Source organism: Giraffa tippelskirchi, chromosome 2, assembly GCF_054371585.1.
Source record: "Giraffa tippelskirchi isolate mGirTip1 chromosome 2, T2T-mGirTip1v1.2.pri, whole genome shotgun sequence".
Taxonomy (NCBI): domain Eukaryota; kingdom Metazoa; phylum Chordata; class Mammalia; order Artiodactyla; family Giraffidae; genus Giraffa; species Giraffa tippelskirchi.
The window spans coordinates 117,469,987-117,495,870 of NC_137276.1; the positions used below are offsets into that span (position 1 = coordinate 117,469,987).

Below are 25,884 nucleotides of genomic sequence, written 5' to 3' on the forward strand. Positions count from 1 at the left end.
TTCATGGATTCACAAGGACAACCACTCACAAGGACACAGTGTTTAAAATCAATTCTGCCCATGAGGAAAAGTATTTCATTCCCCAGGTAACACATCTGGGGTGGAACTTCCACAGCAGAAACTATGAACATGAAGTTGAAGGCCTAAGGACAGTGGAAAAACAAAACCTGTACTTACGCCCAGGCGCTGGACAATCTCCCTGACGTCTTCAGTACAGCTGTCCACCGAGGACAGAAGGATACATTCTCCTCGTTCATAAAACACCTTGATACTCATCAACCCAGATGTCCACCCAATGACATCCCTGCAGGAACAGTTAAAGACTACATTCTTGGAATCCTTCTCGATCAGCATTATGAACTCATTGGAAACCCCAAGGAGACACTCGATGTCCGCAGACTGGCCAAAGTCTCTCGCCACGACGTGCCACATGATGGCTCCCACGCTGAATAGGTGGGCATCCTTCCTGGGCTTCACTTTCTCCTTCTTCTTGGCACCCAGAGTGATGAAGCTGAATTTCGCGGAGGTATCCACGGTGGCAGTTGTGACAAAGTTCTCCGCCAGGTCCTTCAAGTACTCCTGCCTTGTCCGAGTGGCCATTGCTCGAAACTTCTCTGATTTGTGGGCTGCATTTTCTGCGTTGATTACTTTCGCTAAAAGGAAGTCCCGAAATACTGCTGACTTGGGGAAAGTTACACCTTTGGGAATTGGTGGACCAAATGGTGGCACATCTTTTGACCTAGAAACTCCAACGCTGAGGGAGGAAAAGGAGAAACAAGTTGAACTGCGATGCCATAATAGTTACCTTCAGAAATGTAACTGCTGAGCACACTTTCAACTGAAGCCATCTACTTCACAGCCTCTTCTTTTCCACACCTCTGGATATCAAGTTTTTCTTTGTTTTTAAGCAAAACTTTCAAATTTAGTAGGTGCAGGGGACGGGAGTTATAGGCTGAGTAGCTTCCCTTCAAAATTTGTAAGCTGAAGTCCAAAACCCCAGTAACCCATCCACACAGAAAGCGGCTGTGTTTAGAGAATGGGTCTTTTCTTTAAAGAGATAGTTAAGTCAAAATGAGATCATGACAGTGGGCCTTAATCCAATCTAACAAGTGTTCTTATAAAATGAAACATGAACACACAGAAAGATAACCAGAGATGCAGACACACAGAAGAGAGATCATGTGAACACACAGTAGGAAGATGACCATCTGAAAGGCAAGGGAGAGGCCTCAGGGAGAACCAAGCCTGCCAACACCATGATCTTGGACTTCCAGCCTCCAGAACTATGAGAAATAAATGTCTGCTGTATAAACTACCAGTTCTTTGGTTTGCACCATGACTGTGCAAGCTGACTAAGGCAGGGGTGATGGATGTGTAGCCAGGTTGGCGCTCTTTAAATTTTATGGCTGATGACCACTGAGAGACAGTGACCCTTCAACAGCTGACAGTGAGATCTGCCCTGCTGGCTAGCTACTGGGCACAGTGACCATCCTTATAGAGCCAAAATTTTTGAATGTCCCTTTTTTTAAGGAAATGCTCACTTGATCACATTTTGGAAGTCTAAATGAAGATTTTTATGGAAATAAAGTTTTACGATATTTTAAACATAGAGTGATAGCAACCATCTTAATATGGCAAAACCTATAATGTTCCCTTGTATCAGACAGAAGCTTTCACTGTCTCAAATCTGTTTTGGAATAAGAGTGAATTAATAAATTAGCAGATGAAAGACTGGAGTGAGTGAATGAATGAAACCCCCAGCATCTACTCCCCAACTACTGAGCAGCTTCTGCAGACCGAGAATGAGAACCAACCCCACATCTTCCCAGGCTGATATTTTCTGTGTTGAGATAAATAAAGGAAGTCATCTATGCTTCACTTTCTTCACTGTAGAAAATCCAGGAAGAAATGAGTTAAGAAATGAAAACAGAGGTGAAATCTTCTTCTGGGATGTAGCTGGTGGGACGCTAAATAGATCAGAGTCCCCAGGGATCTCCCATCTTTGCTGTCACCTGCACACCCTTTACCAGAGTTAACTGTTTCTGGGAAAATGAGCTGCAAGAGAGAAGACAGTCTGGGCGGGGCCTCAGCTAGGATGAAAGGACAGGGAAGGACTGCCTCTCTTTGGGACAGATGAGCAAACTCTGTCATGTGTGTGTATGCTCAGTCATGTTCGACTCTTTGCGACCCTATGGACTGTAGTCCACCAGGCTCCTCTGTACATGGGATTTTCCAGGCAAGAATACTGGAGTGGCTTGCCATTTCCTCCTCCAGGGGTATTCCAGACCCAGGGATCAAACCCACGTCTCCTGCATTGGCAGGCAGGTTCTTTACCACTGAGTCACATGGGAAGCCCATGAATGTTTATGAGGCACTTTTAAAACCTTGAAGCTCTCTGCTGCTTTACACTTGAACCTCATTAGTAAATGATAACTTAGCAATAACATGTGGTTTCTCAAAAGGCAATGACCCTGCCTTTGAACTATTCATATACATGGTCTTTTACCACAGAAAACATAACGCAAGCCACTTTGTTTATAAGCAAGATCTATATCAAAGGCATCCTCCCCCAGTAATCTAATTAAACCCAGAAAGCTCTAAAGAAATAAAAATGAAAAGGTATTACTTATCTTTTAAGATTTTTTTATGCTAATCAACCACCTCATGATTGAAGAATAAACTAAAAATAGAAAGTAATTAAAAATACCCAATTTGACCTAAAAATAGCAACAGATAAAATAACACCAAATACAAGAAGCCCTAGGCTCATGTTTCCAATCCATCAGGGAAGTTCATTTAAGATGATTCTTCATAATTACCATTCATGGGGGAGATCCCAGAAGAATAAGCCAAATGAGCATGTTTGCACTAACGTTATTGGCTTTAGGCATATTGTCCCTGGTGGCTCAGACGGTAAAGAACCCGTCTGCAATGCAGGAGACATAGGTTCAATCCCTGGGTTGGGAAGATCCCCTAGAGGAGAGCATGGCAACCCACTCCAATATTCTTGCCTAGAGAATCCCCGTGGACAGAGGAGCCTGGTGGGCTACAGCCCATAGGTTCGCAAAGAATTGGACATGACTGAGCAACTAAGCACATATCCTTTATACAGGCTAGATGTCTTTTTTTTTCAAATACCACTTTTTTAAATAAAAAGTTGTTCTGAGCTTTCAGGCCAGGGGTTGTGAACCAAGGTGTATACAAGAATCATCATAGCGTAACCATGCAGATGGAGAGGGCATTAGGGGCTGGGGGCAAGGAGGCAAGCTGGCAGCACCTAACACACAGGCCAGTATCCTTGCCCCCAGGAGGGCATGACCACAGTTCACAGGCCCTTCCACCTCTCACACACACTCAGGCCTGGTCCCCACCCAGGCCCAGGAGGCAGCTCAAGTGTGACCATTGCTTCAGGATGAGCACCAGGGACTCTAACACTTGTTGTGCGTAATTCCTGCTATTCATTCTTCTTAACTCGACACACTGAAGTCAATACTGTTATCCTTAGTTTTCAGAGAAGGAACTGAAGGGCCCCCAAAATAAGGACTTCCTTCTAGCTCAGATGGCAAAGAATCTGCCTGCAATGCAGGAGACCTGGATTCGATCCCTGGGTCAGGAAGATCCCCTGGAGAAGAAAATGGCTACCTGCTCCAGTGTTCCTGCCTGGAGAATCCCATGGACAGAGGAGCCTGGTGTGCTACAGTACATGGGGTCGCAAAGAGTTGGACACAACTAAGTGACTAACACACAAAAATAAGCTAAGTTGTAAACACGGCAGGAGAACTGGATCCTCACTCAGGTCAGAGACCTGCTCTTTTAACAACACCCCACTAGACTGGCGCCTGCGTGACAGCTGCGTCCTGAGGAAGAGCAGGGGTGGAGGAAAGGCAGGCCCCGTCAGACCGTCCTGGGATTCCTGGGCACCTGGTTGGCCTTTTGAAAGCACCAAAGCATCAAACACCCGACTTGAGAGCTCCACAAGTGTGGGTGTTTCCAAGACCTTGGACAAGAAGAGATATTGCACCACCACAATATGTTTCTTTCAGGGAAGCACTGACGTGGCCGCATCATCCACCTCTGGGGCTGCTATCAACCAAGTGATGGCGCTGGCAGGGCTGGATGATATCCTGAATGCCGAGGAAAGGTGTCACCTATGCTCAGGAACTGCTACGAATCTCACTGTTTCAAAATGGGAAGAAGGCAATTACTTCTTACAGAAAGTACCTGAGTGATGACCAAGGGAAATGTAATTAGGGAGAAGAAAAAAAAAAGATAATTAGGGGCTGAGAAAGAATAATTGGAAAACAAAGATATTTTGGGAAAAGAGGACCTGTTGGAACAACTCTGGGAGCATGGAGCACCAGGGGCGGCTGACTCACCTGTAACACACGTTCTCGGTACATGGATTATGCACTTTGACGATGACGAAGACGTGTTGAAAGTGGGACCGGATGCTTTTCGGAGTGAAAGGAAGTGCTCCAGGCTCTTGGAAAACAATGGTCACGATGTCATTTCCTATATGCCTTTTCCTCAGGAGCTGTGGTCAGGGAAGTGAGCACACACACACAGAGTTACAGACAAGGTTTTCTGTAAAATCAAGATATGTAAATATATACAATGCACTCAGCTTTCAATTTCAAGGAGTTTGTTTTAGAAAAGCAAAGCTGTTCTTAGGAAGTTCAGGTTCCTCAATATGGCCACGTTGAAAGACCAATGAAAAGAAAAGCCTCAATATCTAAGTTCATCTTTTACTTTAAAATGTAACTGTCATTCTCCCTCCTTTTCATCTTTATCAATTTTTTTTAACCCTGAAATAATAGCCCATTAGAGCTAAAATCCCTCTAAGGAGATTTGTAGGTTAAGCTCTCCAACTTAAAGGTAGGAGATGGCATGACATCCAAGGGAAGGTACAGTGGTTCCAAGTCCTCCACTTAGTGCAATAGGGGCTTAGCTGTGTCCGTGCTTCCACAGACACGTGCATTTCTGCAACAAAAATACAGAAGGCTGGGCGCTTCCCTGGTGGCTCCATGGTAAAGAATCTGCCTGCCAACGCAGGAGACACAGGTTCAATCCCTGATCCGGGAGGATCCCACATGCTGTACGACAACTAAGCCGCAGTTATTGAGCCTGTGCTCTAGAGCCCGGGAGCCACAACTACTGAGCTCACATGCCGCAGCTGCTGAAGTGCGTGCGTCCAAGACCCCATGCTGCACAAGAGAAGCCATCACGACGAGAAGCCCGTGTACTGCAACTAGAAAGTAGACCCCGCTCGCAACTAGAGAAAAGCCTGTGCAGCAATGCAGACCCTGCTCAGCCATAAATACATATATAAAAATTTAAAAACAATACAGAAGGCTGTTATTTTGGTGGCTAATGTTTTCAAACTAATTAACTGAAATCTGGCCTTTTAAAATGTATGTTGGAAACACAGAATCCACCAGATTAACAGCTGGAAAGCCCAATAAATGACATATGCAGCAGGAGAGAAGGAACCCCATAGTGGTAACACTGAATGCTTTTACTTGAGATGCTCCTTCTGCCAAGAACACCCCCTTCACTCCAAGTCTCTCCTAGACCACTCAGGTCTGAGCTACCACAACACCAGGAAAAATGTTCTTGGCAACACTGCGCAACGCTCCAAGCCCAAGGCAACAGCATTAGCTGTCCTGTCCTCTTTTAAGTCTTGGCTTACTTCTCCTGTATCAGGTCATAATCATCAGAAGGGCAGGAGATGTGTCTGATTGCCTTCTGGTCTCCTGGGTTCTAATGGCCTGCCCGGGACACAGCAGACACCCCCTACCCAATATAAATAAACAAATGATACAAATACACAATCACAGCCACGTAACACTGCACAATAAAACACTGAACACCTCTGAATCCATGCTGATAAACCCATACACTCCATAAACATCTAAGGTCACCAGGATCTGTGCTCACAGAGTCTGTGATCCTTGGTTTTCACAGAGACAGTAATCCTTACATTAGTCAGTGATGTCATTGCAGGAACAAGGTAATCTCAGGTAGTAAATCTCTCTTTACGAGCAATAACAAAGGCAACAAGCTTGTGTTCAAATTTATTTGGCACCTACAGAACATACTTCACTGTAAAGAGCATTAAGTTTGACTTTTAAAACCTTTTAAACCCAGATACAAAAAGGATTTCATTGTCAGGTCCCTGACTTGTGATTTAGCATGATAAAAGTCCTGGAAAAGTGGGAACGAAATGTCCATTCTTCCAGAATTCACTGCTTGCCAGTTAAATTGCTGATTCATAAGCTGGAAAATTCCTACTTAAATCCCGATGGTTAGTTATAAACACACGAAAATCGTTTTACTGCCCAAGTGAAGTTTTGAAAGATATATTAATATCCATTAATGAGCCATCTGTTGTTTCAAAAATGTTTGCTAGATATTTAAGTATGAGGTGCCACTTCAGAAGCATGTAAAAAAATCAGTATCAAACTAGTCATATATTCACTGTGTTATTTACCCATTCAATCGTGGACACAGATGTTAGCTACAATAAACATTTCATGGAAAGAAAAGAAAAGAAGGCAGGGACATATATCTAAAACAAGCACCATGGGACTCCCTGGCAGGCCAGTGGTTAGGACTCTGCGTTTCCACTGAAGGGGGCTCGAGTTCGATCCCTGGTCACGGAATTAAGATCCCACATGCTAAGTGGTGCAGCCAAAAAACTAAAATAGAATAAATAAAATAAGGACTTCTCTGGTGTCCATTGGTTAAGAATCTGCCTTGCAACGCAGGGGACATGGGTTTCACCCCTGGTTGGGGAACTAAGATCCCACGTGCCACAGAGCAACTAAGCCCACGTGCCACAGCTAGAGAGAGTTCAAGCACCCCGACGAAAGGTCCCGAAGGACGCGATGATGAATCCTCGTGCCACAAGTAAGACCCGAGGTAGCCAAATAAGTAAGCAAATAAATAAATACTTTAAAACTTTTTAAATTAAAAAAAAATAAAACAAACACCACGACAAGTTGAAAATGGTACAAGGCTAAGCTATTCTTCCTTCATCTCCCCAATAACTGAAACATATGATTTACATGTACTGTAATAGGACAAGAAAATTCAGAAACAAATGAAAAGTTTAAAAAAATAAAAATATCTAACAATGTGTTCAGTGTATTTGCTGAGTACGGATACAGTGGCTTATGCTGTACTTTCCTTGAAACACAGTAATTCTCAGACTGGTAAGAAGACAGGGCTCATGGTGGCCAAGGCCACACAGGGGACTCTGGGCCCCTGCTTCCCCAGCGACCACCCTCCTGGTTAATCTTGCAGGGTGGTCTGGGGCATTACTCAGTGAAGTGTAGGTAGGTACTCCTACCCATTTCTCTCCCTCTTGAAGGAAGATATTGTGTCCAATCCCACACTTGACTTTGGGAAGCACAATACTTAAAGCACAAGTTAAAGGAAAATTTAAGGCTAGTTATTTTGATAACGTGCCAGTCTGCTTTTGTCTCTAAGCATATTCTTTTGCTTCATAAAATGGGCTGTGCTCAGACTCTTAGAGTCCTGTCTGACTCTTTATGACCTCGTGGACTGTAGCCCGCCAGGCTCCTCTGTCCACGAGATTCTCCTGGGAAGAAAACTGGAGCAGGTTGCCATTTCCTCCTCCAGGGGATCTTCCTGATCCACAGATAGAACCCTCACCTCTTACATCTCCTACAATGGTAGCTGGATTTGTTACCACTAAAAATGTATTCTTTTGCTTTGTAAAAAGGGCTAGAAATATTTTAAAAATTCTGGTTAATTTAACCATGGTCACAGCATGCGTTTTGTAGAAAAAGTGGGGGTGGGGAACATGTAGATTCATTAAGAAGAGGAAAATAACATCTCAAGCTCTTTGTAGAGAATAGCCTAAGAAAATGAACACCTGGCCCATTAACAGGATACCTGAATCTCTTCAGAGACTAAAGTAATACATCTGGCAAGTTCTCAGAAACATTAGTCATTGTCGGACATTAAATAACCTAAGCAATTCTTGGGCTTCTTATGTAAAGGTAAAGGTTCTCTTTAGTAGTTAGTTATATCCTGTTGTAACTGGTCAATGAAACTCTGTAGAATGGACTCCGGAAGTGGAAGGGAAAGGGCGTGGTAGCCTACTAGACCACAGTGGTCCAGACAGGAAGGCAAGTTGCTAGTCACTAAGAGGTCCCTGGCACTATTTCAGGAATTAAGCAATGATGACATCTTCTAGGCCTTTCTAGACATAAGAAGCTCCAAACACTTGCTCGGCGCCAAGACTGCCAACTCAGTGTCTTCAACTGAAAAAGTGAGTTAATAAATATTGTATTAGATTTACATAGTCAGTTCTGCTAAATTCCCAACACTGGATTCAAGCTGTGAGACAGGAATAAGCTCTTGTTATGACAAGGGAAGTGAAAATGTGATTCTTCACCCAATTCCATGATGAAAAAGCACACAAATGCTACAGAAATGGCAACCTGTGGGTTTAAATTTTCAATTCCTTAAACAAATTTCAGAGTTTCACAGGTCCAGTTTTAACTTGGTGCAACAACCAGAAGCAAGTGAAAACAAACAATCTCCAGGCAGTCTCATATGCATAAAAAATGGCATAAAGTTGAACCTTGTTAGATCTACTAGCCTCTATGCAAATAGGTTCATTTGTTACATTCTTTTTTAAAAAACCTAGCAAGATAGGAAAACAAAACAAAATGCGTTACACCTAATTTTGGAAGAAAGGGGAGAAGAGGCTACATATACATAAGAAACAGAAAGTAGGTGAGATGTGGTTCAGAAAACGTCTCTAAATGTCAGTGATGCGAAAGTTAAATTTGAAACTGGAGAAGGCAGATCTCCAGAGAGAGTTTCTTGTCTTAAAATGCAGCAAACAAGTGAAAATGAGCATGATTTCAAAGAGAAAACTGCATTGTTTAATGATTACAAGTTCTGAAATTCAAAGAGATGAGTGCAGAAGTGAGCAAAATACGAAATGTATTCCCATTCAAAAAAACAATCATGCATTCTGGATCTCAGTCCTTCAAGTGTCATCGGAAAGTCCGGCAGGATGAGCAGGGCTGATAAAGACTGATCTGGCCTGACCCTTCCCACAGTCTGACTGGTCACAACCCCACTTCTAGAGAGCCACCTGTTGCTAGTCACTGCAGTAGGCACCTTGTGTTTGCTAACTTTGCTTAGAAAGGGTCTGCTCTTGGGACATCCCTGGCAGTCCAGTGGCTAAGACTCCACATTTTCAGTGCAGTTGGGGGTGGGGGAAGTTTCACCCCCTGGTCGGGAGCTAGATCCCACATGCTACAACTAGAGATCCCACATGCTGTAATGAAACTGAAGATTCCTCATGCTGCAACTTAGACCCAGTGCCACCAAATAATTTTGTTTAGAAGTGTCTTCTCTTTGCATGCAGGGCAGCTTCTCCTCCTTCAGAGACTCTAATTTTGCACAGTGCACACAGAACACACACAATACACATGCATGCAAACAACACACTGCCCCCACCCATATACTCTATACTCAAAAAAGCAAATACCAGCGGTTAGAATTTTGCTTTTGTTTTTAAGAGACATCTATAGAGCTTCCTGTATAATGAAATGGAAAAAGTGAACATAAAATAGTAATCTGAGTAATAAGAAAGAGAGGAAACCCACACACGTTACCACATAAATACAGAGGATCTACTTATAAGGAAAACCTTGCCTCTTCACTGCCATAAAAAAGTGACCACAGTTAACCACTATGATCTCAGATCAGCAAGAAGACACCAAATTTAATCGCCATTTCAAAGATGCATTTGCTGATTCACCATATAACGAATATAAAAATATTATATACAGTATTTTACCAATGACAAGAATAAATGTACAAACCAGTTAAGCAAAGCTGAATATTTTGGAAATGGAGAAACAAACCACAAATGAGAATTTTTAATGATTTAATAACAAAGTGAAGATAAGAAAGGATTATGAAGATATAAGTATTTCTCTTCTGAAAATGAGTAGTGCCAGCCCCTTTTCAAAGCAATAATTCTTACTGTATAAGTATATATCCCTTTTTCTGGTCTGGGAATAAAGCTAATCATGAAAAGCTGAATAAGTACCTTATGTTTCCAAAATAGTCTAGATGACTATTTATAGGTGAATGCAAGAGCAGTCAGGACCTGCTTGTATAGAACTTAATGCAGTGGAGTCCTCTAATATCTGAATGGTTCCTCAGCTTCTCTGGTGGCTCAGACAGTAAAGAAATCTGCCTGCAATGCAGGAGACCTGGGTTCGATCCCTAGGTTGGGAAGATCCCTGGAGGAGGACATGGCAACTCATTCCAGCATTCTTGCCTGGAGCATTCCATGGACAGAGGAGCCTGGCGGGCTATAGACCATGGGGTCACAAAAGAGCAGGACACGACTGAGCAACTAACACTTTCACTTCACTTCCTCAGCAGTACCAACGAGGGACTTGCAAGTACGTACACAAACCTTTTAAGGCAGGGGCTGACCATTTGCCTAAATTATATGGTGAAGGGGTTCCAGCCTAAGAAGCTCTGTCACTATTACTTCTGTAGATGTCAAGTCCATCCCTAGAAAAAGACCAGGATTCTTCAGATGGAATCTCAGAAACCCAGGGGTTTGGTCTTTTTCCTTAGGGACCCCCATGGAGCTCAGATACCCCTTCCAAGCAGAGCAGTTCTAACATTAAAGCATTGGGGAGAAAAAAAGGAGGTTTATTCTGTGCCAGGACCATGTCACCTTTATCTGTTTTATATACTTAGCTTGAAGAAAAAGGTTTCTCTGCTAAAGTGAAGTCTGAAGCTAATTTGTGGGGATCTTTCCACTGATAACATCCCAGGAGAGCTTACCTATGATCTGTCTACAGGACAAGTGGGAGGGAAACAAGCACCCAGAGGAGACAGCCCTGGGAAAGGTGGACTGACAGCCAGACAGACCGAGAGACCTGGGGGACTTCACCGGAGAGGGAACGCACTCAAGAACGGGCTTCCTCATCATCCCCAGGTCTGGCTAGGTTCTCTTTGTAAGAGTCGGACATTCCAAAGATTGAACTCTTCTGCAACTGTGGTGAACTCTCTAAATACTTTTTACTACATCTTGGAATAAGCTTCCAGCTTGATTTATTATAAGAACAAACAAAAGAAATTCTATCTGATGTGGATGCGTCTGGACCGGTTAAATAGTCACAGGTACCACGGTGTTAATGAGGCCGACATCAGAGGCACAATTCACGTACAGACAGTTAACTGTGCTAAGCTGTGGCCTCAAAGAGCAGTCATGAGCCCAGATGGTCACTTCAGACACTTATGCCCTTGGTATTAACACAATCCGTGGGCACAGGGTGGGTGGGTGAGAGATATGGCAAAGTAGCACAACCCACAAGAAATTTGAAAAGTCCGTGTTCCAAGACTGTGCAGAGCCATCACTGATCTATGACCAGAATATTCTGATGACAACTTACAATTAGCAAAATATTAAGTGTCAAAGTTAAAATAGTTCTCTGAAATTGTTGATAAATTACTCCCTTATTTTCTTAGCTATTCAGGCCTTAGCTTTTCATAATAAATCTTTAGGATTGGGAACAGGAAGATGAAATGCAAATTAAGTCATCTAAAATACTTGTCCCCTATACCTCATAAGTTATAAATTGTAATAACCCCCAAAATTTATTGAGCACACTCTGTGCCAGGCACTATTTTAAGTGCTTTATACATATTAACTCCTCTGATTCTCTCAACTAAGAAATGTTCATTAATTCATTCCACAAATGGTAATTGACTGCTCTCTGCATTCTGAGCATGTCCCTGTATGCATACAATACTCAGTAAAGAGAAGAGGTAAAAGTCTCTGTCTTCAGCAATAAAAGAAAATAAAGCATAGAAAATTTTGCCTAAGGTCACAAAGATAGTAGCTAGGAAATGTGGTTCTAGAATTCTTGCTCTTAATGACTATATTTTCTGCTGAAGCTTTTTTCCAATCTAGAAGGAGGAAGCCTCAAAGAAAGCCCTAGAATCACGGAATTCTAACACCAAGAGGAAGACGTTATGTATCATTTTGTCCAGATATACTCATGTGTGTCAAATCTCCTCACGTCCAAACCTTTGGAAGGTATCACAAAAATACAGCATACTTTCTGTTTGAACCTGGGTGTATATTCTTTCCTTCTCAGCACAAGGTTCCAAGCACCCACTACTGGCTACCTAGACCACATCCTCATTATACGCTGCTGCTGCTAAGTTGCTTCAGTCATGTCCGACTCTGTGCGACCCTATGGACAGCAGCCCACCAGGCTCCTCCGTCCACGGGATTCTCCAAGCAAGAAAACTGGAGTGGGTTGCATTTCCTTCTCCATCCTCATTATATAATTATCACATTTCTTGAGAGACTAAGAATCTTTGCCAAGGCCACAAGGCAAGTGACTGGCTACGGTTAAGTTCAGAATGCAAGTCCAATGATTTTTATCCTACACCCTACATTCTCATTCTTTTTATGTGATTACCTATGTTGAGTGTGTAAATTTCCCAATGAACCACATATAAGATCATACATATTCCATATATATAAGAGCAACTGAAAAAAGCAAAACAGTTTTTTTTTTTTTTTTTAACAATTCTCTAACTCTATCAGCATGACTTATTCAATGCCATGGATTCTCACCAAAGTTAAAAAAGAAAAATGAAAATGGAACCAAGTAAGTCTTTAGGCTATAGAGCGTGTGATGTACTGTCTCAATGCAAGGGATTTTTTTTTTTAATCTCCCATTTGGGGAGCTGAAAGCACTCATGTATCCTGCTCCCCATCCCCTGTGTTTCCATCCACATTTTTGTGTGTAGGACTTCTCAGGGATAGTTTCAGTGAAAGACAGTCAGGTATAAAGAACTCATAAAACCACCATTTTAATTACAGTTCGATAAAAAGGGGGTAGGGGAATCCAGTATTGAGTTCTGATAAGAGCAAAGTGAAATGAGCTTTGAAATTCCAGAGGCTGCCATCGGAGAAACAATGGGGTGGATTCAGTTTGGAGTCCACCAGGGACTTCCCCGGTGGTCCAGTGGTTAATGCAGGGATGTGGGTTGGATCCTTGATTGGGGAACTAAGATCCCACATGCAATGGGGCAACTAAGCCCACGGGCCATAACTACTGAGCCTGCGTGCCACAACTAGAGAGCCAGTTTGCCACAGCAAAAGATCAAGAGTACTTTAAGTAGGAACTGACACAGCTAAGTAAATAAATAATTTTTTTTTTTAAAGTGACTCAGGTAATTGGGGAGCCAGCAGGACCTTGGGGCTCAAATGTTCCATAAGGCACTCATTCTATTTCTATGAATGTGCTGACAGGTTCTCTGGGTCTGAGTTAAGCCCTATGAGATTTCTGAGCAGCAACTTGCCCTGAATTTAATTACTGGATGATTCGTAAGTATCCGCAAGACAACTGCATGGTCTAAATTGAGCTTCTTAATATCTAATGTATCCACAAGGCATTATTCCAAATAAGTGTTTTAAGAGCTGGAAATCCCTCAGTTTAAAATATATGTATATAAATTCATACATGTGATCTAGGGATTGTAACTCCATCTCATAAAAAACATACAGACATGTGATCAAAAGATAGATCCTCTAAAGGTAGTGGGCAGAGCTTGGATTACTAGAAAACCTTGTAGAATACACAAGATGGACATGGGGCTGAGGTCAAGTGTTAGGAAGAAAAAAACCTATCTAGCAATTACTACAAGAGGATGAACAGAGGAGCTGCAGCCCCGAACAGGACAAACGAGGCTGGGGTCGGGGACCTCCTTCTCTTCTAGCTGTGGGATCTAAGGTGGAAGCTGGGGCAGGGGACCTCCTTCTCTCCTGGCTGTGGGATCTAAGGTGGAAGCTGGGGCCCGGGGACCTCCTTCTCTCCTGGCTGTGTGATCTAAGGTGGAAGCTGGGGCCCGGGGACCTCCTTCTCTCCTGGCTGTGGGATCTAACGTGGTTCTTGCCACCTGGGGATAGGACAAGTAGCCTCCTCAGAAAGAAGCATCCTTTGACTACCTTCATGGAATTTCATGAGCACTCAAAAAACATGTAAAAAAGAAAAGCAAGTTCTCTGCAACAATTAAGTTTCAGTCATTTGACAACCACTGAACAACTACTATGTAGTCTTTGGTGCTTTAATTCAGAGCAAAGGAGTACAGTTAAGTGACATCAGGAAAACTAAGTTTTCTTAAAAATGAAAACAAACTTTGCTTTAACTCTGGGTTTGTCCCCAAATATAATCAAATACCTAAAATTAAAGAGTGCAACAAGTGAGTTAAAACATACTTTCTTACAATAACTTATCTACCCACATGCAGAAACCAAAGTTCAGGTTACATTTGTTGACTTTTTTTGCTATTTGTAATTAATACAGTTGACACTGGTTCCCATTAAGGTTTTGCCTGGCAAGCAATTGAGGTGACAGTGGGAGAGTATTTAAGTTTTGTAAGAAAAAAGTGCAATGAAACTTGTGCAGTAATAATCACTTTAAAGCCCAAATGCTTCCCAATGATAAGAGTCAAAGATTATTAATGCCATTTAAGGAAAAAAAACACCCTTGCAATTCTTTGCAAACTCTGAATACACTGATACCATCAAAGAGCTGCCCTTGGAGTTGGCGTGTGCTGTGGAAGTAGCGGGGAGGCTGTACCTGCTGCCTGTTGTTCGGCGTGTGGGGAAGCATGGTGCACACGTGGAACATGAGCTCGTAGTCTTTGTATGTCGTGTACAGGGAGTGCGTTCCTGTAGAATCGGCTGAAAACAAAGATTAATTACAAGAACAAGTCAGGCCACTGCAGATTAGCAATTCAACACTTAGAAGGTCATTATCACAAAAGGCAATTCAATTGGAAAGAACAGCCGGCCCAACTATAAAGGAGCAGCGTCCTGGTGGCGGCCCTGCCACTCTCTCACCAGGCACTGCCTCTACCACTTTCCAGCCCATGGCAGCTGCCTGGGTTTTCTTCATTTGCTCTCACATGTGGTTTCTACTGAACACATGGTTTCCCCTCTCTTTTCTTCTGCATTCTTGCCTTCCCAGGGCTGATGACCCACACGGGAGAGACCTTCTGCCATGAGGGGTACAGGTGAAGAGAAGAGGAGGAGGTATGGTCTGGTGCAGGTCTGGGTGCAATTATTAGATGGGGCTGAGCTAGCCAGAAGCTGTCCTTGCCCCATAGCGTGCGCGCACGTGCGCGTGTGTGTGTGTGTTTACAGTTAATTCTTAGTTATTCCTGGGCACTTGACCCTCCAGAACTCAGAAAAATGAAACAGGATTGACTTCATATGGAAATGAGGACAAAAGATATTAAGGATTTCTCTCCTGAACGATGGAACTAATTTTCTTTTCTTTTCAACACGCAATGCGATGATGTAGTCATATGATTAAGACCAAGGAGAATGAATGAGATCTCTTACTGTATATTATGCACTGACACACGTTAAAAAACTATGACATCTGAATCCCTGTTAATCATACAGCTATTCATCTTTTCAAAAGCAGAATGATTCTTTGCAAATTCAAGACCCATCTGTATCTTCAGTAGATTACCTCACTGAGAATTTCAGACACCAAGTCAACACGGTGACTATAAAACATTTAAGTAATGATTTTAGGATGGGATTTTGAACCACCTTGGATACGAATAAAGATAAAAAGATAAACAGAAATTAAGAGGTAAACAATTCTTACTGTCTTTCTCAATCCTTGACCTATATCTATTTTTCTACCTTTTAAAGAACAAGGAACAATACCATTCAATATTATTTAAAATGAAGTTTATTCCATTGGGTTTATTGGGAAAACTCTAAATAGTTACCTAGGGCTAACATTTTTTTTTTAATCTGAAATTAAAAATTTTTTACTTTAAAAATATTAAAACACTTAATCTTCATGAGCATTTATTATTTTCTTCCTAAATCATGTAATATTTTTTTTATTTCCAGCATTTATATACAACTCAGAAATAGTCCTGAAAATCCTCTAGAAAAAAAATATAGAGTTTGGCACTGAAAAGGTAAATTTCATGAGTAAGGCAATTTCATGAGTGAGGGGAGTATGTAGAATGTTTACCTATGGATATTGGTAGATCAACTTGCAGATGGTCAGAGTATATTCATCTAATAAGCTGTATACTATCTAGTCCCCAAATAAAGACATTTTCTCTTTTGACTATTCATTAACTGCATATTTGTTATTTTTTCATAGGACTTTTTAGGGAGTAATCCTCCATTTCAACTGTCTTATCTCAGGATCTTGACAGTGAAAGTGGCTTTGGAAGTGAGCAGGCTGGTCATGAAGGAACGATGACTGTTCTTTCCATGAAGAAATAACAGTGAAGGTCAGAGGATGAACTAACCCCGCAGGTTCAAGGACTCCCATCACAACACTTACTCCAATGTTTAAAACTCAGTAAGAGAAATGCTGGCAGATGCTTAAGAGTCTGGTCAGTGGGTTTCAGATTTAGGAAATTACAATGAAAAAAGAAAAGTGCAATTTTGAGGGGAAGGGAGAGAAACACTTTAAAAAATGTGGTCATAGCTTGTCTATCCCAAGACAATACTAAAGGATGAATTTCAGAAATTAAGCATTTTTAAAGTTTTCATCTCAACTATCAGTATAGCAACGGAAAAGGTGAACTCACAAGCTTGGTGGGGTTTGCTGCAAATATTTCTACTAAAAAAGAGATACAGGGCCATCTATGACAGTCTTCAGTTTTATCATTCTTGGCACCTAACCAAAGAAAGGTGGCCACAGCCTGGGGTCTGTACTCTACGGGTCAGCAAAGCAACTTAGCCGCTAATGGTTCTTCTGTGCCTACCCTACGTCATTCTGTGCTTAAGACAGAAACAGCTCATTTTAAAGCTAGAAGGGACATCTCAGATACTCTAGCCCAAATACTCTGAATTTTCTTTGTGAAGAAAATATGGCCCAGATTTTACCAAGGTCCTGCAGCAGGCAGAATTAAACCTGAAACAGTGGGGGACTTCCCTGGTGGTCCAGTGGTTAGGAACCCACCTTCCAGTGCAGGGGACAATCCCTGGCAGGAGGGATTGTGGGTTCAATCCTGGTTGGAGAACTAAGATCCCACATGCCTCTGGGCAACTAAGTCCACAGGCAACAACTGGAGATGCCCACATGCCAACCCCACGTGCAACAACTAAGACCCAACGCAGACAAAAATAAATAAACATTAAAAAATTAAACACATTTCTCCTGAACTTAAGATTTTCTTGCCCATTGCGTAAAAGGCGTAACTTTCATCTGACCATTCTATGAAACACAATTCTTAGAAAGTTCCTCTAAGCCGAAGATGTGCCATGATTTCTTTGTCCCTCATAGAACACCTTGCTCATAAAAATATGAATCAACATGTCAAAATTTTGTTCTTATTTCCTTGAGCTAACATGATTAGCATGACATCTGTAATGTATTAAAGATATCTCCTAGGTCATAAAAACTCAAAGCTGATGCCAATTCTATACATAGGAAAAAAAAGTATTTGCACTATCTATGTTGTAGCTTTATAGAATGTATACATCAGGAGCTTTTAAAATGTCCCCTCATCCCTCCCACAGCAGAAGGACAGCAGACATGCGGAGCAGCAATGAGCCCATGTTGGTGCTCATTCTTCAGGAAGGCGACCCTAAGGGCAGCATGCTAGCACTGCTCGCAGTTGTATGGTAGTCTGTAGGTAAGGGGAGTTTGGTAGAGAAAAAAGAAAGAAAATTCAGAAAAGGCCTCAGTGATCTTTCTTAGAATAAATGGACACTCACAATAGGTATCATATATTATTATTTTCTAACCTTTACATTTCTGAGGCATGAGCAATGCACATTCAACTTAATAATCAAGCTCCCATCTTGACATCTGTGGAAGACACACAGGGCCTGTGTTGAGCCAACTTTTCTCCAGATCTTGTGATCTATCCTCTAAGTGTCACTTTTTTTTTTTTAAGTGTCACTTTTAAAAACAGGAAAATATTGCATATTAACACGTATATATGGAATCTAGAAAAATAGTACTGATGAATCTATTTGCAGGGAAGGAACAGATGTAGAGAATGGACTTGTTGACACAGTTGAGAGGAGAGGTGAGGAGGAACTGATAAAGTAGCATTGTCACATATATACAATGATGTGTGGTAAAGAATCTGCCTGCCAAGCAGGAAACTCAGGTTCAATCCCTGGGTCAGGAAGATCACCTGGAGAAGGAAATGGCAACCTACTCCAGTATTCTTGCCTGGAGAATCCCATGGGCAGAGGAGCCTGGCGGGCTACAGTCCATGGAGTCATCAACGAGTCAGATACGACTGAGGCAACAGAGGACATGTGTAAAACAGAGAGCAGTGGGCAGTTGTATAGCACAGGGAGCTCAACCCTGTACTGTGCGATGACCTAGAAAGGTGGTAAAGGAGGGAGGCTCAAGAGGGAGGGAGGTTCAACATATGTATACTTATGGCTGATTCACATTGTTGTACGGTAGAAACCAACACAACATTGTAAAGCAATTATCTTCCGGTTAAACTTTTTTTTAATTAAAAATTTAAAAATTTTAATTAAAAAAAAAAAAGACTGAAACCCCAGAACTGATGACAAACCAGGCACAGGAAGAGTGGCACTACTCTGGTGAGGCAAGTATCACTGATGGTCGCTAGGTAAGCAGATCTGGGGCCACAGGGCCGTGGTTCCAAGCCTGGCTGATGCTCCCCCAGGAGAGGTTTCCACTGATTCCTCCTAGAGGGCTGGATGCCCTTGCAGATCTATCTTTTACTCACTCTTCAGTAAAAGGGCAAGCAAATCACTGCTTGACAATAAGTACAATTTCCCCAAATACACAAAATTACCCTACCTGGTATTTTCAGGTGTGTTGAGAGCAGCTGAGTAACAACACAAATACAAAGGTTGAATATTTAGAATTTATGAGGACCATAAGGAACAGGATTACCGAAATGAAGAGACAAGACAAATTCACACATAGGAGGGAAACCATAGGTGCCCCACTTAAGAGAACCTGACTAAGGTCCTTGGAAAACAGGATGTGTCAGCTTTTTACTCAGAGCTTCAGCTCCCCAGGTAATACCATGAAAGAGGCTACGAACAAGATAAGGCTGCAAGCATGGCCTGCATGGATGTGGAAATATTCAGACTTTTCAGAAATGAATGCAAGGTTTGGTCAAGATGCAGAGGGACAAGGTGGAACAGAGAGGTGAGGTGAAAAGAAAAAAGAACATACTAAAAGATTCTTCAGAGAATACTGGGGGATCTCTGATCTTGTTACAAAGAAAGAAGAATTGACCTTTTGAGACTACGTGAGACATGATGCCCTTGAGAAACGAGCTTTCCTTGCTCATCTGAGTGCATGGGTGTGCTTAGTTGCTCAGTCATGTCTGACTCTTTGTGACCCTATGAACTGTAGCCCACCTTGCTCCTCTGTCCATTGAACTCTCCAGGCACGAATACTGGAGTGGGGAGCCATTCCCTTCTCCAGGGGATTTTCCTGACCCAGGAATTGAACCCAGGTCTCCTGCATTGCAGGAGAATACTTTACCACCTGAGCTACCAGGGAAGTCCCCTGCTCATCTGAGGAAATCTCAACTCCATCCCCAATAAGCTGGCTCAGCTGCTGCTGGGGTCAAGAACAGGAGGGTGCAGGACCACTCACTTAGATGTCTGCAGTGTGCCTACCTTTGGGGAATTAAATTTGTGCAGACACCCAAGTCTGAAGCTTACTTTTATTGTCCAGCTGAGCTCGATATTTACTAAATCCTTTCAGCCTCACTCTCTGGCCCAGCAGATCAAGGAATTCTTCAAAAGCTGGACCTGCCGTCTCGTTGTTGTACATTTCCTCTTCAGTGCTCTGACCGGCTTTGCAGTACAGGATCCCGATCTTGTGCTGAAAGCTCAGCTGAAATGGGGGAGAAAGGTAAATTACTCGGCAAAAAGTATCAGATGAATACACCTGAAACTAACACAATATTGCAAATCAACTATGTTGCTAGTCACTCAGTCATGTCCAACTCTTTGTGACTCCATGAACTGCAGCCCATCAGGCTCCTCTGTCCATGGGATTTTTGAGGTAAGAATACTGGAGTGGGTACCATTCCCTTTTCCAGGGAATCTTCCCGATCCACGGAATGAACCTGGGTCTCCCACACTGCAGGCAGGTTCTTTACCGTCTGAGTCACCAGGGAAGCCCATACTCTGATATAAAACATAAAATAAATTTAAAAAATTAAAAAGTATCACACAAGCTAACTTCCAGTAAAATTAAAATTATAGGAGCTGAGAATTCTGTTCACAGGAAAGCATGCCAGGACAATTTCCAGAAGCTAAAAAGAGTAATCAACTGTCATTCTGCAAAACCCTACAAATTCATAACAAACCCAGAGACCTGAAAATAACAGCTGGAGAAATGTCAGACAACCTAAGAAATACAGTGAATGGCCTTGCCTACATGGGAGTTTGCAGGTTTCCAAAACAGACAGCTAGGTTCAAACATTTATTTAAAAATAGAGCTGTGGAAATATCTTATACCCTCTATACAGTAAACAGCATTATCTTCGAAGTTAGAAAGAAAAAAAGCTGTATATTTTCAGAAGTTTTCCCTCTCTGGTTCTTAATGCTTTTTTGTTGTCGTAATTTGAACATTCATGGAAATATGAAAGACTGTAATGAAAAAAACAAATCAAATTAAGGTCTGGGGAGGAAAGACTCCCACTGAAAATTGTGATTCATGTATATTGATAGAATAATGTCTTATTTCCATAAAAGTAACTCTAGCTGAGCCATTACAGTCATTTCTACATTTTTGACTTTCTTGAAGACATCTGCTAAATATACAATAGACCATAAAGAACTTTAATAGCAACTGAAGGGTTCCTGCTCTAATTCTGTCTCTCTATCCATCCAGGCCATGATGGAAAGTACCACACTACTTCCTCCTAAGGCAGGGGAGACATGGAATCCACCTTTACAGCTTTTTTATTTTCCCTAAAGAGAAACTACCTGTCAATCACAAAAGCAGGGCACTTCATCCTACTAGTAGCAATCTGAGCCTCAAAGGCTGACGAATTATCAGCCTTCCCCAATTCCCTAAAGGCATCTGTCTATAACACTGTTCACTTTTACGACCAAACTGTAAAACAGAGCGTTTAATAAAAACTCAGAGCTGACTGTAGCAGTAAAATAAGGCAAAATGGTACTAATTTCTCTTGAGTAGCAAAGTGATGACAGCAGTCTCATCCGAGTGACCTATGACACTTACAATCCAAGAAAGGGATGGATCCACCTGTTATGCATCTCAGTGGAGATGCTGGGGCAGCTCAGAGCTGAGCAGGCAGCAGAGCACCAGTGCACAGGCTGTACCCTGACTAAGAGCTATGGGGGAGGAGGAACCAAAGAGACATCGATTCCCTGTTCACCATCTATAGGGATGGCTCCTGGGGCTCGGGGGAGGTGGGGAAGACAGCACACAGGCCTGATGTTCCTGTCTGAGCCCAAAGCACCAAATCACACTGTGAGGACAAGCTTCCAGGCTCCAAGTGCGGGCCTGTGAGATGCTGGGTTTCAGCTATTTGTGATGATTCCCTGGTGGCTCAGACAGTGAAGAATCTGCCTGCAATGCAGGAGATGTAGGTTCAATCCCTGGGTCGGGAAGATCCCCTGGAGAAGGCTTCAGTATCCTTGCCTAGAGACTCCCATGGACAGAGGAGCCTGGCAGAGAGTCAGACGTGACTGAGCGACTAACATTTACTTACTAGGTCTTTATTAACTTCAAGACAAAAAACATTTCCATGCACCCAGGGACTGAGGAATAAACATTTCTGATCAACTCAAGTACCCAAACAAATGAGACACCACATTTACTGCAAAGAGACCATCATCTTCAAAAAAAAAAAAAAAAGTATGAGACAAATGCCTTGTACTATTTCACTATAAACACTCATTGTTCTGAGTGATTCGGAAGACACTCCAGGACCTGAAAGTACTTTAGGAAACACTTGGGACTGACAAGTGTCGCCACCGATGTGATGACATTGGTGACTGTCAGAATCTGGGTTAGTTCTCTAGCCTGACCCCTGGATGACTCTCCACCTCCTCAGAACCGTGCTGTTTTGACCTCTCTTCTGCTCTCTCCAGTCATCTGGCCCCAGCCTTACAGCGAGTCCCCCTGAAATTCTGTGGTGTGATTAGCAGGCACACATACCCAGCATCCCCAGGACCATGCATTCCCACACCCCTATCTCCTCTGCACCCAGCACGGGTGGCTGCACCATCAACCGCATCCTAGGAGCTCACTGTCCCAGGGCTGCTACTCCCCTGGAGCCCTGTCACCTCCTCCAGCACCACCCTGCCTTCTCCATGCCCTCCCACACCTGTGGCTTGTCCCAGGGTGCCCCACCATCCCCAGCAGCACCCTCTTTGGGGAGCAGGCCCGGGGCAAAACCATCTCTGGCCCCAGGGTCGGGGCTGGGGTGGCTCCTGGTGGCTGAAGCAGGGCCCTCTCAGCACACACATAGTTTCTCTCTAGCTCCTACCCTTGTGGACATGATGCTTTTGCGACTCAAGAATAGTGACTAGTGAAAGTCACTGAGTTCTGTCCGACTCTTTGTGACCCCATGGACTATACAGGTCATGAAATTCTCCAGGCCAGAATATGGGAGTGGGTAGTCTTTCCCTTCTCCAGGGGATCTTTCCGACCCAGGGATCGAACCCAGGACTCCTGCATTGCACGTGGATTCTTTACCAGCTGAGCCACAAGGGAAGCCCAGGCAGAGGCCAAATACCCAGATAACTGAAACTCCCTCGCTCACATATCCTTTCTTACAGCCTCCGGACAAACCAGCGCGTCTACATCCCAACTGGGAAGAGGACTCGCTTTTCATCCAAGAAGCCCGGGGCCCATGGATGTGGCTAGGATAGACTTCAAAGCCCCCAGGTGTCCTTCCCAGCCCCCAGAACTCTGCTCCAGTGGAGATGCCCTCTTACACACACACACACATCCTACTCAGGCCTGCCCCCCTCCCCCACACTCACCAGCTTGGCCTCTGTAACCTGTGTGCCAGTGGAAGAAGACATGAGATGGGACTCGGGAGACAGAACCATCTCCAGTGACTGAGAATTAACCGCTGCAGCCAGTGTAGCACAATTCCAATAAAATAACAGACTGGGATGTTGTGTGGGGGAAGAGACAGCTCTCGGTCTCTTAGAAACCTGGTGAAATCAATAGCAATGCAATATACCGAGGCTCACCCCTCCCACCCATGGTTTATCAGAAAGCTGGCACGATTCCAAGGGGAGGACAGACCTCAGCTCTCCATGAACTAAAACCCCCAATTCTCTTGGAACAAGGTTCGTCTCTAACACCTACCCCTTAGGTCACCTCTAACCATACCTCCACTCCCACCGACCCTCCTTAACTGTTCTGATGTGAATCACACCAGGCTCACAGTCCTAGGGAGAACCTCAGGGAACTAGGCTGGTCCTCGGGCATCACCACAGTCAAAAACTAAAAACACCCACTTGTCAAAACTCTATACTGCTTCTGTGTCCAGAGCTGAACACACAGATCCTGCATAGACAGGCAGACAATCCCCAGCCTCCTGAGAATGGATCAAAACCACACGCTCTGTACCCAAGGCCAGAAACTCTGTAATTATTGACCAGAAAATTTAAATTTAAAGGAAGGTAGCAAAAGACAAAGTCTCAGAATGGCCTTGAAAGTAAATTCAAGTGTGCAGGCAAGTCCTGCCACTGCACTCTCTAAACTCAACCACCTGTTCTAAGTGTGTAGTCTCATGTGTTCAGACCTTTTTGATTTCCTTTCAAGCAAACCTGGTGCATGAGTGAACATATATCTGGAGGGGCAGTTGGCTTAAGAACAAACTAATCCAAAGATGCCATAATATTCTAAGTCAGTAAGCTGTCACAACCAACCTGAATTACCTTTTTTACAAAGTCAACCTAGTGGGAAGGTACAAATTAAGACTTTTGGATTAACATAACACACTCCTATCGGAGAAGGCAACGGCACCCCACTCCAGTATTCTTGACCGGAGAATCCCAGGGACGGGGGAGCCTGGTGGGCTGCCGTCTATGGGGTCGCACAGAGTCGGACACGACTGAGGTGACTTAGTAGTAGCAACCCACTACTATATATGGTCTTCTCAGGTGGCACAAGTGGTAAAGAATCCACCTGTCAATGTAGGAGATATAAGACACATGAGTTCAATCTCTGGGTCAGGAAGATCCCCTGGAGGTGGGCATGGCAACACACTCCAGTATTCTTGCCTGGACAATCCCATGGACAAAGGAGCCTCGAGGGCTATAGTCCACAGCATAACAAAGAGTTGGACACAACTGAAGTGACTTAGCACCTACACACTATATAAAAAAGGTAAACAACAAGGACCTACTGTATAGCCAAGGAGCTCTACTCAATATCCCATAATAATCTATAGTAAAAAGAATATATATACATATATAATATATATGTATAACTGAATCACTCTACTGTACATCTGAAACTAATACAACACGGTAACTATACTCCAATTTTTTTACAAAAGTCAATCTATATAATCTTATGAATTCACTTGTTAGAAAAACTAGGATAGTCTTAAAAAAAATGAGATCTTAGAAGTTGATGAATTTATGTAGATAAAGTAACAAAACTTTCAAAGTACTGCTCAGTATTACTTTCTTTATTATTCTCCATGGCATGGAGTCTTCCTGCTCAACACATCTTACCAAATATAAAGAATGGAATGAATGATCTGGGACCTACTATACCTCCCACTATTACAGCATCTCGTGTACAGAGCAGATAAACTCAGTGTCAAACCATGAATAGATTCCAAACTCCAAGAAAGCAGAAAACAACAATCTATCTTTTTTAAGTAATTTTTTGAGATTAAAACCCCTTAAGAATAGTAACATAAAATTGGCCCATTCCCTCCCTGGGCAGCTTTTCTATTAAGAAAGTGGATAAAAACAGCACTAACTGGAAGAAATTCTCAAACACCTCAACCAATGAGTCAAACTTTTAAAGACCCTTTAGAAACCAGAATATGAGCTAAGACACCACTAAGATACCTGCAGATATCATTAAGAGTTTTCGGAAGTCAAGACATCATATTGTACACTATTAATAAAGTATAATAGAGTCAAATAAATATAATTGCAAAAGAAAAAGCACTGAAATAACTGGAACTATAGGATGCACTGGTTTCCTTAAAATAAACGCTGCCCTCACCTTCACTACAACCTGGCTTGACTTTATGCAGGCAAGCAGACCCAAGTTCGGCTCAATGACAAATGCTTCACACCAAGCCCACCTGAACCCCGAGTTCCCAGACCAGCAGTAACACACAACACACCTGCTCTGCCCCTTCATGACAACAGGATTTCCTCAACTGCCCACGGCCATTACATACACTCCACATACTTTACTAGCGATAATCATGGTGAATGCTTCTGGCAATTTTAGAAGTCAACTACTCAGGTTTAGTTGTTGGTTTGAATATGTCAGGCCTCAATGTTGAGAAAGGTAGATCTCAGGATTATCCATTCTGAACATCATGGAGTCTGCTTCCTCTGGCTGAGAATGCATTGTTAATTTGCTAGAACAATTACAACTTCATCTCTTTTAGAATTCCAGCCATCCAAGTATCAAACACTCCACCAATACAACACAATGAGTGTTACTGGGTCAACCAGGAAATACCACATCTTCCCTCCAAAATGTGCCAAAGAATTTTCCTTGGAAAATTCTGAAACGACTTCACAGTTGTCTTTTTCTTTTGTTTAAAGCATGTGAAAGAAAAGTGAAAAGTGCCAGTAGCTTAGTTGTGTCCAAC

At 42.8% G+C, this 25,884-nt stretch overlaps 1 protein-coding gene across 5 annotated transcripts in view; it reads right to left on the reverse strand.

The window, feature by feature from the left end:
- SIPA1L2 (signal induced proliferation associated 1 like 2) overlaps nt 1-25,884 on the reverse strand; it is a 238,301-nt gene that overhangs the window by 64,110 nt on the left and 148,307 nt on the right. For all 5 annotated transcript variants that reach the window (XM_081570374.1, XM_081570377.1, XM_081570375.1 and 2 more), the window contains 4 exons: nt 19,757-19,931; nt 14,676-14,779; nt 4,377-4,534; nt 178-754 (listed from right to left, as the gene is read on the reverse strand). In XM_081570374.1, coding sequence (XP_081426500.1) covers nt 178-754; nt 4,377-4,534; nt 14,676-14,779; nt 19,757-19,931 — 1,014 coding nt within the window. The remainder of the gene's footprint in view (nt 1-177; nt 755-4,376; nt 4,535-14,675; nt 14,780-19,756; nt 19,932-25,884) is intronic.